We start from the raw sequence: 16109 nt of genomic DNA, 5'->3' as shown, positions 1-16109 counted from the left end.
TGCGGCACCAGGAACGGGCACTGGCCCGGCTTGCGAGGAAGACCTGGTGATGACAATATCGTTGTCAAGCTAGTTATACGATATATCAACGGTTTGTAGACTGCGGTTACCATTTAGCTCTTGATGTTTCGACGCATCTGCCAACCACGTAATCACGGGTAGAGTATACACATACTGTAGAGTCGAACAAACTGATTCATGTACGGTCAAGGCTAGCCACCATGAAACCATTTCACAGGTACTAGAGCTACAAAGGTACACCCCGTCCAGATGCTCTCCCTATGGAAGCGCGCGAGAGCATCTAGACGGGGTTATGTAGATTGGTTTTTTGGAATCTTTTTGCATATTTTATTTCAATTCCAAGTGTTTTGTTACTTTTACGGTCATCCTGTAAAACCCATATCGAAAATACAAACTGAAATAAAGATGCATAGAAAAATCAGAAAAATAAGACCAGCACTGGGAATGGAACCCAGGTCCTCGGCATTCCGTGCCACGTGCTATACCGCTACACCACTGCTGGTCAACGGTACAGACACGAATTTCCCCTATGCACCTCATATCTCAGCTTGTTTGTTTCTTATTTAGCCACTTAAGCAGTGACGTTACCGACATCTATACCGTAGCCCTCATCGAGAAACTTTCGGCACTCCATTGGAACCAACCGCTCACCCGGACAAGAGATGTCGTTAAGAAGATTCAAAAAAAAACAATCTTAATTTGATTGCTTATATATTGCCCGAAATAAATGGTTTTTTATTATTATTACTCGTTATGTTTATTTTGAAGAAATTTGGCAATAATTTATTTATAGCAAAAGGTAGGTACCTACAACCAACCGGAAGGGCTAAATGAACATGAGACACTCACAGGCAGGTACAGGCGGGCAGTAGTCAGCGTCGCAAGCGACGTCAACAACAGCGCACGCGCGGCCCTCGGGGCAGGCGACGCCGGCGCACGGGTCGCGGCAGCGGCACGTCGGACAGCGGTTGCTGCCGAGCTCGAAGCCGTAGTCGCAGCCCATGCGGCAGGTCAGGTCCAAGCAGGCCAGTTGCTCGCGGAGCCTGGAAGAGTACTTAATGCATTGAATATTGCTGGTAGGATAAATAAGACTAACAGTATTTTCGAGCAACTGGCAGAAGATTAAAGGGAAGCTTTGAAAAAAAAAAACGTTGGTTTCACTAAATAATTCTGTATGTTGAACAGTATAAGCTGTTGGAACTTTTTAGTATTGTGAATCTAGTTATAAAACTTTATATTTTTTCTTGTAGTGACCAAGTCACTTTTATTTTGCATGTCGCGTTGCATGTATAATGTTTATCCTTTTGAATATTATATATTTTTTTCAGTTTAATGCTTGTTTTTACTAATATCTGTCAGGTTATAGGCCCAGGCAGGATGCTTCGAGCAGGATTGCAATCTGACATATTAAACCATCAAGTACCTACCTATACCCTCTTCATTGGATTGGTAATTTTTTCTTTCCTGCTCTATTCAGAAATATTTATTTTTATTTAAAAAAAGTATAAAATCTGAGAGAGAACTCATATCTCATCAGCAAAAACCAAATATTTATTTAATTTCACTAATGAATTCCATAATTTAGTAAACCGTGTTAAGACACAAAATACCAAAGAGCAATACTGTGGCATCTGTTGTGGAACAAAATACAAACAATGACGTTAAATATTTCCCTGATTATTATTTCCATGGCATTGTGATAACTCACTTCTCACAGTCGACAGCGGAAGCATTATTCGTGCTGGTGTCTGGTATCTCCGTGCCGAAGGAGTCCACGCACCAGCAGCGGCCGCGCGCGCACTGCTGCGGGGCGAAGGAGCCGTCGGCGGCGCACGTGGGCGCCGGCAGCGCCAGCTTCATGCCGTCCACGGTGCCTTCCATCTTCTCGTCGAAGTCGCGGAGGTATTCGCACACTGCGGAGGAGAAAAGTTTGTAGCCTTGTCGCTGAGAATATGCTACTTACCCAATGAGCTACAAATCGAGCTATATCGCATCGAAGCCGTGGTGGCCTAGTGGTTTGACTATCTAAGCAGAGGGTCGTGGGTTCAAACCCGGCTCGCACCTCTGAGTTTTCGAAATTCATGTGCGGAATTACATTTGTTTATCACGAGCTTTGCGGTGAATCGTGAGGAAACCTGCACAACCTGCGAAGCAATTCAATAAGTTCAATCTAACTATCTTGTTCTGATGTGCTGTATATGTGTGATATGTATCTGTACAGTCACATGCATTAATATCTGTCACAGCGAAGCGCGCAAAAATATCTGACACGTCCTACCAGCCGTAGAAATAGATTCGTATCAGATATTTATGTATATTACGCTTTGTTGTTTCAGATATTGGTGCCGGTAACTGTACGTGTACTTATATGTATCTGTATCTGTGCCCGTATCTCAATTTGTACCTCTCGAAAAGGCTCTATGATTGAATTCTCGACAATTTTTTTTTGTTTTATTTGTGTTAACTGTTTATTGATATTTTTCAATTTTGTTGTATTTGTGTGTCTTTGTGAATGTGAATAAATGTCTTCTTTCTTTTTTCTTTCTTTCTATTTACACCGACCCTAGGATTGCTGGTGTTTCCGACCTTGTACGAATCGCTACCCGCGCCCTTTAAAGGCATCCATGTCATTGTAAAAATCTCAGGCGTCAGTCCACTTTTTTGCACGTGGGCTGATGGGCATTATTCGAGCGGCTATTAGACTTTGACAACATTTACGATAACTTTTTAGACGTCCTGCACTTTACTATATAACCTGGAAACTGTAACAAAATCTTTTCCTAGATATGGCAACAAAATTGTGCCCACGAAAATCACACGGAATAAACTCTCAAATAGTATCCACGTACGGAGCCAGATAGATAAAAGCTAGTCATCCTATAAACTTACTAGTAGGCGTGTCATCAACCCGGTCAGTCTGTAGCCTCATCTTCGCCACGTCCACACACATGGGGCCGCAGCTGGTTCCACAGCACACCAGCCCGTCCTCGCAGGTGCCGTCAGCGCAGCTCACCGTCGAGTTGTGGTCGCACACGGCTTCTGCCTCGGGGCCGCAGGAATCCATGTTTAACTGCAAGGGAGGAGGGGATTTGGAGCTTAGACGTAAAAGTGAGTCTGATAGAAATAAAGATTTCTGGAAGTGGCAACTACTTTGGCTTGTTCATATTCTTTTTTAAGCGGGAAGACCACTTATTATCTATTTTGTTTTTATTTTTTGTAAAGCTATATCTACTATATATATTGTGCTGTTGACGAAATGGTGATATTTTTATAATTTTAATTTGAGATATGTTTTGGCAGATGGTTTGACTACATTTAGGATAAAAAAAAAGGAAAACATAAACAATTTAAGGGTGTTCAAACTAACATAATAAACTAACATCTGGTGAAATATTCTAAGGAGCTGTTTCACCATCCATTGATTAGTCTTAACTGACTCCGTCTATTCGAACAAAACAAATAGAGACGGCATCACATTTAACCGTCAGTTACGACTAATCAATGGATGGTGAAACAGCCACTAAATTAAGTCATTTAAAAACAACTTGTATAACTGAATCTTTATTAGAAGTAAATATATCCGTGCCACATAGTGGACGAATTCTGAGGTAGGCAGCTGTAGGTAGGTAAGCCACCACCAGTAACAGAGCAACAGGATAGGCAGCATCAGCGCTATCTACTCCTACTGCACGCTACAGAGCATGGATATTGGTCACGTCACATATGTTCTTCCCCGAATCTCACCTCGTTAGAATCACTGTCAGTGGCATTATCAAACTTGGGGTCGGGGCAGCACAGCGCGGCGCCGCTCCGCCTGGTGCGAGTGCAGACGTGCTGGCTGGGGCAGTCCTGGTCGCTACCACAGCCAACCACGGAACCGTCGTCGTCCGTGGCCGGCACGCCCACTTCGCACGGGTTCTCGTACGATACTCGAGGACGGCCTGAGAATTAGGAATTTTGATAAGCCCATGTATTAATTGGCCATGTATGTGCTAGTGCTGTCATTGCATTAATTATAATAAGAATAAATCCATTTATTTCAGGCAACTTGGATACAATGAATACCTTACTGACTAACATAAATACGTATAATCAATAATATTTAACACTAATTTGGTGACAAAACGGCATAACCCTTTGAGTCACCGTCCCTAGCTGTCCCTGCACTGTCATAAACTTGCTCTAAAAAAAAACAGCACAAGTTCACATGAGAGTCCAAAATATGTGTAATACGGTGCAGAATTAATACCATTAGACAATGATAAGAATATATCAACGGTACAACAAAAAAACAGCCTACCATTTTTTACCTAAAAGCGCTGGCAATATACCCGTAACCCCACAGTATGCTATACGAGTATGTCTTTGGGAAACAGTGTTTACTTTACCAGTCTACCAGGTACTTAACCCCATTCATTCTGATTCTGACAACCTTTCGGGTGGTAAAGGATCCTTTATCAGTTGCAACCGAAGCCGACTGCCAGATATCATCCAACAAATTCAATACACAAAGCAAACCTAAGATACTTACATTAAAGAGAACTAACTTACTGATTGGTGCTACTTACAAACAGGATATCCAGTACACAGCTCGCCAGTACAGTCCGCATCCTTGACTCGGATACACTCCTCTCCATCTGGACAAGGGAAGCCTTCGCAAGGGTCATCACACTCGCACGTCGGGCATCCATTGGCGCTCTTGTATCCGTATTCACAGACGCCAGCACAAAGCGCTCGAGCACAGGAGTCCAGGCTCCTTCCACCGGAGCGGGCGGGACGCGGTGTCTCCGAACATTGGACGGAGGGAGCGGGACCCATGGAGCCACGGAGCTTATTGCCTTCTGTGTCTACACACCTGTAGATTATAGATAGCAATTGGTGAGACAAAAGTCCCCTGTCACACAATTCTCTGTTTACTTCCTGATATGATATCTTATGTGATCGATAATTATGATGCCATAAACAGAGGTAAGTATCACAAATATCTGTTATTAACTCACAACTTAAACTCAAGGGAACTTAACAGAGATGGATAAAACAAAAGTCCTAAATCTGCTTAGTTATTATGGATCAATTCGGGAACATAATATGTAGAATATTTGCTTTAACATTTTAGCAAATGTTGATAACAAAAAAGCACTAACCAACAAACCAATCCATTCCTCGAGCACTGCCTTGACTCAAACGATCCGTCCTTCGTGCACTGCGGCACGTAGCCCCTTCCTTCTTTCTCACTAATCACTAGCAACTCAGCCAGCATCTTCTGCTGATTGCACATGGTAACATTCTGCGGTAGAACGCAGTGTTTTCCGCACTCCCCGCCATCGCAGCACTTCTGCATGGAAGGGCACTCGAGGTCGTGTGCGCATGGGGCGCCGCAGTCCAGCTCTGAGGTGGTCGGGGCCGGGCAGGTTCCAGCCTTACGGAGCTCTAGGGACGCTGGGCAGCATACTCCGTAATCGTTACCTGAAAGGAAACTTTGAAGTTGGAGCTAAAGTAGGCCTTTATGGACGCAACTGTGGCATTCCTATGGCTTTTCCTTTTAGATTAGTTTTAGGTATGTAAGTACCTACAACAATCTTTCTAAACCTATAGGTAATGTTTTGGAAATACCAATCCAGTGATACACTTCGGCTTTAGGTGAGAAAATCATCTCTACTTTACATATAGGGGAGGCAGTCAATAATCAAGTTTTATTTTCAAAACTTAATTTTGCCTAAGTATGTACCGCTTTGTCGACGTGGTTACCATCATATAATACTCATGCAAAATTATAGCTGTCTACCATTGGCAGTATCTAAGGTATACTGCATGCGGATTGACGGACGGCTACGGCTTAACTACAAAGGGTTTCATAGTAAGTGGAAGGACGTAGTCTCTACCTACCCCGTTAGGAAAGAGGCGTGATTTTATGTATGTATGTACAAAGGGTTTCTTGTAGTACTACGGAACCCACAAAAAACCTTTCTTTTAAGTGCACAACTTGAATCTAACGAAGACATGACATGAGCTATATGTACTCTTAAATTAATTTGTTACCGTTTACATTCCCATTTAATTTTTAAGTAAGATGTATAAGGTTACTTGCCTGACTCGACCAGACATTTGTAAAGAGGCGGACAGTTGGGTTTGCCAGGGTCTGTTCCACAGAGGAATGGGCGACTAGTTTCTGATATCAGCAGCGGTTCGCCTGCAGGGCAGATGTTCTGGAGACTCCTTGCTCGTTTACCTGCAAATATTCAGGGATACCTATGACTATTGGAGAATTTAACTAGGCATCTCTTTGGACACATTTCTTTCGATGGCTAAAAAAAAATTGGAATATACAAACCAGCAGCATAATTCGGTCTGCGTATGTGCGTTTTTTTTCTATTTGAGTCAAATTGGTCTGTATTGACATCTTTGTATCATCATCATCAGCCGGAAGATGTTCACTGTTGAACAAAGGCCTCCTTCCCCCGAGAATGCCACAATGAACGACAACCTCGCCTCTTAGGTACGGTGGATACCGTTGCCCCAACTCTCGCGACATCGTTAGTCCACCTAGTGGGAGGTCTAGCAACGCTTCATGCTTCGGTTCTTTGAATAAGCAATACTAATTTTAGATTAGACATGTCTGCAGATCAAATCCTTGACCAGTCATATTGAGCGATCCACTTGCGTCATGATAGCCATCGTCAAAAGGTAAGGCCTTGTAAGGAAGTCTGCAATATGGCAAACAACGTGCACCGAATGACTTATATTTACATTGCTGCGAGTTGTAGATACTATGCATGTTAATAGTGACAATGGCATTTCAGTTTAGTAAACAAATAAGAATCTTGTTTAAATACGCCTATCACAAGCTACGGCAACAGAACTTTTAAAAGTACCAATTTATACTCTGGTCGTGAGCAAATTATAATTACCAAAACCATTTGTAGGTTATTTGGGTGGACATAATTATTAGCTTGTTTTCTTAAACAAAGGTTTAGACTTTATATTTAATCTGGATAGGCTAGGCACGGCGGGGTAGGGCGGCTTACATGCAGGGCGTTTCTCTAACCGGCACAACAGCTGGCTGGAGTAGGTTCAGGCATTTGCAAAGTGCATACAGCTACCGACACATCGTCGGAAACCACTTACAGTTAGGTACGGGCGGGCACGGCGGTCTCAGGCAAGGGGTCTCCTCTAGTTGGCAAGACAGCTGTCCGGGGCAGGTGACACCGGCGCAGGGGTCCCGGCACTTGCAAAGCGGGCAGCCGCGCGCGTCCAGCTCGAAGCCGAGCGGGCAGAGCATGCGGCACGTGTGCGCTGCGCAGGGCGCCTTGCGGGTGCAGTTGACGAGTGCGGCGGCGGGCGCGCGTGTGCCAGGCACCTGGTGGAACGGTACAGTCGAATTAATGATTATTTCGGTGCTGTTGCAATGCCGTAGCACCGAGTCGGTGCCTTTTGTGTCGAAACAACTTAATTGCCGTGGCTTGTTTGTGAATACATTTATCTAAATATCTGTTTTAAGTAGATGTCGATTAAAGGGCTGTTTCACAAGTATTAAGTTACTGTTATTGTGCGTGACATGTCGGTTTGATCGAACACGGCATCATAGGTATCTGGCACACAAAATAAAAAGAAATTATCGCAAATAAAAACTATCTTTGAAACCTAGATCAGACCGCCACACACAGCTTCTTACAGCCTGGTACTTGGAGTATTCAGATGTTTAAATTGATAGCAATGCTAGCAAGCTCACCTCAAACCCGGCCTGGTCGACGCACCAGCACGAGCTGACGATCTCGTTGTCGCACTGGATTTCCTCAAACTCTCCATCCGAGGTGCGGCAGCGCGGCGCGCGCACAGACTTTATGAGGCCTCTGCCTCCACGACTGTTCTCCGCGGCCAGGGCTCGCGATATCCGCTCGGATGATAGCCTGATGTTCTCACAGCCTGGAAGAAGTAAATTATTATGGTGCTAAAAGTGAAGTTGTAAGGGCATTCCTCTTTGGTGTAGTTCTCTCCAAGCCAGGGTATCAGGATCGCAGAAGAAAAACTCAGGATGATGCACAATAACTTTACAATATACTTATGAACAACCAACATAATAAGCAGTGCAGAAAATACAGGTACAGAGATTTTCCAAGGAAAGCAATATTATCGCTTTTAATAAGAATTAGGTACAGTATTTGACAACAAGACAATACGTATATACGCATACGTACAAGTAAATACGTATCGCCGCCTTGGCTACACGGCGCAGCTCGCAGTCTAAACGGCCGCTCTCCGGGGATAAATCGTGACGTAATCGTGACGTCACCGTAAATATTGTTGTGGCATCAACAGAGTTTCTATACTATACAGGTGGTAGACAAAAACTATTCGGACTAGCATTTAGACGTATATTACCTGTGTACAGCGGGTCCACGCAGGTCTTCCCGCATGCTGTGTCGCAGCAGGCCCGCTCCCCGCAGTCGTCGTCGCTCGCGCAGGGCGCCGCGCGCGCCGGGCACGCCGCCTGCGCGGGACACCGCCCGAGTAGCTCCGCGCTTGCTGTACAACAATAACCGTGTTTATGGTAGGCCGCAATGGAGAGATTAACGGATGGCTTCATCACTTATTATAAATTATGCGTTTAGCGACTCCTAGCGCCATCTAGTGAACGAATATAGAAACTCCAACATCCTTACACATTTACCTTTTTTTTTTATTTCGGGGAGAATAACTTTTGCTTACATGGAATTTGTTCGTTAACATCGGGGAAGCACTCTAACGATTTCGATGGAATTTGTTATATATGTATAGGTTTTCGGGGAAGTACAATCGATTTAGTTTGGGTCTTATCTCTGGAAAAAATGCGTGTGTACAAGTTGTAGCCCGAGGGAAGCTCGATCGCCCAGGTATGTACTAATTTATCAATGAGTGGTGAAACGTATAGACGATAAGTATATCCAGGATTTTATATTTAAATGCCGAGAAATGTAGAGGTTTGAACCCGCGATCTTCTGCTTAAATTAATTATATGTGTGTGTATATTTGTTACTCCTTTACACTAAAACGGCAGCACAGATATGGGTGAAATTTGGTACGAAGATAGCCGGATATCTGGAATAACACATAGGCTATTTCTTATGGCGAGTGTTATATATTTTAGTATTTTTTAGCGACCCGGACGCTTACCACTCCAGGAGTTATTATTAATTCCCATGAGAATTGCTTAAAATCCCGTAGTTTTAAGTCAACTGCTGGATCTAATGATTTAAGTCAGCGAAGCTGCGGGTAAAGTCTAGTAAGTATATTTGTATTGTACGCACCGCTATGCAGCAGCATCGCGCACGCGCAGAGCAACACCGCCCTCACCGCGACCGCCATTGTTGCATTACACACGACGGCTCTGTAACAAAACACAATACACAATATAGTAAACCTTCATGATAATCAAATAAGTACTAAGTATTTACTTACCTATACCTACTTCGTTTTTTTAGCATTAGAAGGAAGGTAAGCGATCTTGACGTGTCTTTTTATTGAAATCACCTTTGAAAAATAAGTCATAGCAAATATGTAGCAATTAGCAAGGCCATTATGATCAGTTACATGCTTTTGGTATCACATAAGTTTTTAAAACGATTTCCAAAAAAAGACTCGTCACGATTGCTTACCCTTTTTCTAATGCAAAAAAAAAACAAAGTGGATTGGATTATAGTAATGTATCTCTTTTTCTCTCTTCTAACAAAAAAGGTACCCAATTGTCCGGTTCCGATTTGATTTATTTTGATGTAGGTATTTAGAGAGTAGTCTAAAATAACAAATACGTATTTTTTTAGCTGTAGGTAAACCTGAGGTTTAGCAAAATGATAAATAATGACGCACTTGTTTTGCTATTAAAAAGAGCACCGTTCAAATTTGTGTACCTATTTATCATCGTTTAAGAAGCACGTTGGGTTTATTTATCATGGAAAAATACCATTTTTATCATGGAAACTTTACGGTTCATAATCTCGTGTCTCAACATACAACGTAAATTAAGATCAAAACATTGTAATTGTCGGAATTTGGGAAAATTCAGTAATTTGAATTCAAATGGCTAGTGGGGGCTCTCAGAATACGCCAATTAATACAGTCAATGTAGCCAACGTGGCGTATCTGCACTACCTTAATTCAAAGTTCTTAATTATTCAAATTAATCATGCACCCAACAGGACCCGGTACACAAAGGTCCACCACCGAAGCATTAATTGTGCTGCGAAAATCCGCCTACGATACTAAATCACATCGTCTACCTAGACAGCCTGATTAATCTTTGTCCTAATAAGGCCCACTGTTATCTGTGCCGAATAAGGCACAGCCTTGCGGATGTAATTACAGCGATGAGCGCATCAATAATGAACTATCTATACCTACTTATATCATTTATTTTGTTTGTATTTATGGTGTTAACTTTACTAGCCTTTTAGTGTAGATATATTTGGAAATAATTTCGATCGGCATTGGCGATCCCTTACTTCAAATAGCGAATCTACTGCGTTAAAATTAAAAATGAAGTTATGTTAAATACTTGTGATGTATAGATATCATTTAATAATATTGTAAATCTGTTTAAAAAAAACATATTATTACACATCGTTTTTCGGAACCGGTGGTAGATTTTTTTGTCATTAATAAAGTGCTTGTTATAGCCTAAATTGAATAAAGATGTCTTGATTTCGACTTTGTCTTTGACTTAGGTACAGAAACTTTACATTCATCATCAATGACGTCCTGTAAAAAAATTTAGGTAACCCGGTGGAAATCCTGTAGTTACAGCGCCTCGACACTACCCGAGTATTTAAGTACCTATATGAGTTGCGTTGAGGATATGCCAGCTGCAAACTAATAAAAAAAACTTTTTAAAGTTGGCAAGCATTCCAGCAGGAACTTAAATGGGGTCAATGCAGAACTAGTGAAGTTAGGTGGAAAGCGTCAGTCAACCACAACTTTACTAGTTAAATCACGTCCGATTTCTGAACGCATCGTGATTCAGAGCGTTTGCGCATGCGTCCTCGCGCCACTTGCGGGCTTTCCCGCCTAAACGACGCGTTCAGAATTAAATGACTACTGGCCACCACTAGAGATGTGTAACGAAAAAAAAACTTAATTATTTTTCTTCCATTTTCGCAGATAGTTCAAAGTAAAATCGCTTGATATTATTTATTTTCATCTGTCCCGGTGTCTGTGTGTATACCTATTATGTACCTACAGGCGCCATCATAAACACCGGAGCTGTCTATGTTTATGTGTTAGCGATCATCTAAATGCGACTGTATCGTCAATCGCGTAAATGCGTGTGTGTGTGTGGGGGGGGGGGGTATTTTGATGTTGATTTGAAACTTATTAAGGTTATATGAAAATACCATTTCATTTAACAAAAGAGCTTGCATTAAGTGTATTTATTTATCCAGTAACCAGCTAAAACTCGACTCGGACATTCCAAATGGTATGTAGTTTCCTAGACCTAGAAACACTACTATTTTTTGGCCATCATCCGAAAATTAGTTTGAGCTTTATTATGCTGCATTAATATCTGGCACAGCGGAGTGTGCAAAAATATCTGACAATTCCTACCGAGTCTAGAAATAGAGTCGTATCAGATATTTCATGTACGCTTTGTTGTGTCAGACATTGCTGCTGGTGACTGTATATTTTATTCTGATCAGTGTAACCCCAGTACTATTCTGGTATGTTCTTTGTGCATTGTTATGGCTCATATGATTATGCGCATGAGTCAGTGTACATTATAATCATATTAATACTCAGGGGAATAGAATATGGCCTAAATATCAAATAGTAAATGTTGACCACTGAGCTATGGCCTTTTTGCACCACCACAGCGCTCACAAACAATATAAATGATTACTTTTAAGTTTGGACTGATTTTTTGTATTTCTGTAATCTTTGATTGTGTGTGTTTGCTTGCAGTACCAAATAAACGTTTTATCTATCTATCCATCTAGTCAGATTTGTTAGATGGATTGGATTACAACTCTACAACACAATATTTTAATATTATGGAATAAATCGCACGTTATGCATTCGAAATAGTAGGTAGAGTCGATATTTCAACGGTTATTCATAAAAGTGCAGGGTATTTAGTGGAGTAAAGCAGAGCTAAATAATAAGAAAAACATAAATATTATCGTGTGTGTTTTATTCCACAATCGATGTAGCCACTTTTTCGCCTTTCCTGCTGTCAATGACCCCATATTTTTTCGTGTTTTTACAGGTTTCAATACAATAGGTATTCATCAATAAGATATATTATAATATTCAGTATACTTAATCTGCAATAATGTATTTGGTGGGAAAATAAAAAATGTCTTCTTAACCATATTAGCGGTCGTGTTTTCAGTGCCCTTAGTGTAAGTTTTCGGTTACAGAATACGTCTCGATCGCGTTCGCGTTAAAATCTCAATTTGTTTGCAAACATAAACATCGCAAACGTTCCGCTAGAGGCGCTGTTCGTATTTGCATACAAATTGAGATTTTAACGCGAACGCGATCGAGACGTATTTCGTAACCGAAAACTTACACTAAGGGCACAGGCGTGACATTTGTTTCCCTCTTTTTTTAGTTCGGCGTTCTTAAATTTTCCTTTAGTGTTATTCAATAAGACCCAGTCAGTTTCCGTCGTTTTTTTTTTTTTTTTTTTTATGGTATAGGGGGCAAACGAGCAGGCGGATCGTTCAAAATCAATGAAAATGACATTGAACCTCGATGACGCAAGGTGTCATGCTAATAGCAATTTGAAAGCACTTTCTCTTGCGGCCATCGACCCGCGCGGCTAGTGACAATCAACAGCGGCATTCAATTGTTTTGTTTAGTTGCCTTTTGTTACAACTGTCAAGTGTTTGATGATTTTTTCCCGCTGGTTTATTTATTTAAACAACTGCACAATTGAAAACTTTGTTTTAAAGTTACCTTTACAAACTATCTTATAATTTACAAGAAAAATTGTTTGCACAAAAATTGACACAGCCCGCTTGGCTGACTTGTAAACTTTTTATTACATTGTCTATCAAGTTTCTAATTTCTAATCTGTAACAACGGATAATTAGGCACACGCATTATGATTAACCGCAACGCCTACGCTAATTGCATTGTTAGCTACTCCATTCTCTATAGAAACATCTTCCTGTTAGTGTAAACGGTGCCTGATCCATAGAGTTTTCTTCCCACGCTTTACACTTTTTTCTTCCTAACGGAAGATCGACGGAAATGTATCCGCTATCATGTTACTCTGCACTTTTGTATTTCTTGTGCATTTATTTTATGGAAAGAAAATTTCATGCACATACTTGAAGCAGGATGTTGAAGAAAGTCAATCGGTGCTCTACATTGTCTATGCTAATTTTAGAATAATTTTAGTTGAACCAAATCTGATATTTATGAAGTTTTTAATTTGTAGAGGTTAGTTTCAAGTTTTAACTAAGTAAAGTTATAAGCTGATTAAATCGCAACCGAGTTAAAATGAACTTTTAACGAGAAACCGTAAAAAGTACTGACAGTTTGCATTCTGCTTCATTAAAACTTTAAAAAGAAACTTAGGAACTCCTAACGATTTGAAAATGATGAGGTATTTTTAGGTGCCCGCTTCGGTTAGGCAATGCTGTGAGGTAAATTTTGACGCAGTGAGTAATGTAGTTGACGAGTTCATTATAAAGAACCCAGCGGTGACGCAAGGCGCACGTGGCGTGTCGGTGGTGAAAGGCGAGAAGTAGACATGTAACGTATGATAATGTTTGAATGGTCGGAGTTAGACAATTTAATTTTGTTACTGTAAGTTCTTCTGACTTGTGTGACAGAATGTTTTTTTTAGGGTTCCGTACCTAAAAAAGGAAAAGCGGAACCCTTATAGGATCACTTTGTTGTCCGTATGTCTGTCCGTCAGTCCGTCGGTGGAGGTATCAAGTTGAAATTAACACCTTAATACTTATGCTTGCGGCCCCTTGAAGTTGTAAAAAAATAAAGCTTCTACATTAATACAATTCAAAGATACGGCTATTTGAGCCTTATTTTTCATACATTTCGCAGTGGAATCAAAACCTATAGGGTACCTACTGCCCGTAGACCTAGAATCATCAGATTTGGCAAGAAGGAAGCTCTTACAGCACAAGTAAAGGAAAAAATCTGAAAATCGCGAAAAGTATCGATAGTTTTCGTAACAGTAGGAGGGTCGTAGTTACGTCAGTTTGGCCTATGTCATTTGCATCATGTTAGAAAATATAGATTATAGGTAGTACTAATTTACAGAAAATAAAATAAAATAAATTTTGTATGCTTAGAAAAGTTTCATTATTAGGCAAGTACATATGGGCTGTCAGTAACGTTAAAAACGTTTTAAGTTCTTTATCGTAGTTAAGGTTTATGCAATGTTTGTTTCCTTCAAGAAACAGAAGGAAGTCGATGTCACGCGTCATTGTTGGTATACGGCGTTCATTATCGTATCCGTAACTTCGGAACTCTCTGTAGAACCTTGTCGCAGTGTACTGGTGCTGTGTCTGCTACGAAGATTGTAATGTCGTTGATTGTGATAGAGTGTTACAGTGGGTTGTTAAACGGTTTGATTGTAGAATGGTGATTACAGGTGCATTATTAGCTGTTTGATTTAAGGTTTAAGTAGCGACTCGAAACCTTCACTTTTGAATAGAATTAGTTAGTTGTTTATTTTATCATTGGCGTATCTAGGGTTATTTTTCAAGGGGGGTTTCTGGATTTTTGTGTGAAGATATCAGTACTATAGAATTTTGAAACGGTAGCCCAAGATCCGGGGGTGGGCACTAGACCATACTGGGGTGGGCAAGGCCCACCCGGACCCTCCTCTATATACGCCTATGATTACTACCCTGCAGCCATTGGCGTGCAGTGGGTTAAATCCAGGGCAACAGTAGCGCTACCTACTCTTAATGCATGCCTTAGCCTGCAGGATTTGTGCATACCTTAAATACCTAAATAGTATCCTATGACTGTGTACATTAAGTTTTATCCAAATCGTAGACAACATTAGTAAGATTTGAAATACGAAAAAAGTAATAGAAGATTAACGCTTCTATTAATTTTCTCATGTAGTCGAAATTGTACCAGAACGCAGATTTTCTTGGAGGCTTTTTAAAATTCGACCCCAGCTGCAGTAAATGCATGGTTCTATGGTTCCAAAGTACCTTTAAATCTTAAAATGCCTCATAAAAATTCATAATGTACTTTCTGACTTCATAATTACGTATTCCATCCTTTTGGTTTTACAATTTAAATCAGTTAAGGTTGTATAATATTATTGCTCTTGCTGTTTGTTTAATAGCGACCAAGTAAGCAGATAATTAGAAAATTGATGTTTTAACAATTTTATAGCATATACTCGTATTTTGTATTAGGAGAAGGTGTGGGTGAATTGTTCGTTTTCCCAAATCTGAAGTCCAATAATGTATCGTTTTCCTTGAATTTTTTTGATCATGAAGTGTTTTAGATTTTTTTAAACTAACCCACCCATCTTACCGCATTCAATAGGAGGATACTTCAACAAATTATGTAAACCTAACAGTTAACTTACAGTAAATTTAAGTCAAATACAGTCACGTACTTTAGCGTAAGTAGACATAACTTCATAGATAGTATAGAGTAGTATAGGTACTCATGTTTCAGATGTCCTCTCAATCCTTTAAAAGTTAACTGGAAGAGATACTTTTAAGGGATAAGTTCGCTGTTATAGATCGCTTTCTCTTGTTAATTTTATGCATTTTATGTACAATAAAGAATTATACAATAGTACATAATCCAAAAGTTAACAAAATCGTCAACACCAACAAAAAAGGCGGGGCACCTACATTTCCTCGAACCGTTTCGTCTCATTTTCAAACCCAACTTCGTCCCAGGGGGGCTACTACCAAATTCGAAAAACGAAGTTCGTGTCGTGTCGTCCCTCTCACTCTCGTATTAAATAATATAATCGTAAGCGGGACGGCAAGGTATGTTCAAAGTTCGAATTTTGCACTTCGTAGTACAGGGCCTGATAATACACTTTTTCACGACCTCACGAAAACCACCATCTGAACATTCAAAACGGTACCAGCGACAATGAACTCCTG

At 40.6% G+C, this 16109-nt stretch overlaps 1 protein-coding gene across 2 annotated transcripts in view; it reads right to left on the bottom strand.

Annotated features, from left to right (window-relative positions):
* The window catches only part of LOC141432830 (uncharacterized), a gene marked incomplete in the record, with an annotated part of 78495 nt that overhangs the window by 14133 nt on the left and 48253 nt on the right, over positions 1 to 16109 (bottom strand). For both annotated transcript variants that reach the window (XM_074094620.1, XM_074094621.1), the window contains 12 exon segments: positions 1 to 43; positions 871 to 1064; positions 1730 to 1934; positions 2911 to 3091; positions 3766 to 3962; positions 4590 to 4876; positions 5166 to 5487; positions 6110 to 6250; positions 7147 to 7378; positions 7751 to 7944; positions 8401 to 8544; positions 9306 to 9385. In XM_074094620.1, the coding sequence (XP_073950721.1) occupies positions 1 to 43; positions 871 to 1064; positions 1730 to 1934; positions 2911 to 3091; positions 3766 to 3962; positions 4590 to 4876; positions 5166 to 5487; positions 6110 to 6250; positions 7147 to 7378; positions 7751 to 7944; positions 8401 to 8544; positions 9306 to 9363 (2198 nt within the window).

The sequence above is a fragment of the Choristoneura fumiferana genome, chromosome 11 (assembly GCF_025370935.1).
Source record: "Choristoneura fumiferana chromosome 11, NRCan_CFum_1, whole genome shotgun sequence".
NCBI lineage: Eukaryota > Metazoa > Arthropoda > Insecta > Lepidoptera > Tortricidae > Choristoneura > Choristoneura fumiferana.
The sequence above is the reverse complement of the archived record's forward strand: the minus strand, read 5'-3'. Positions and strand labels throughout refer to the sequence as shown.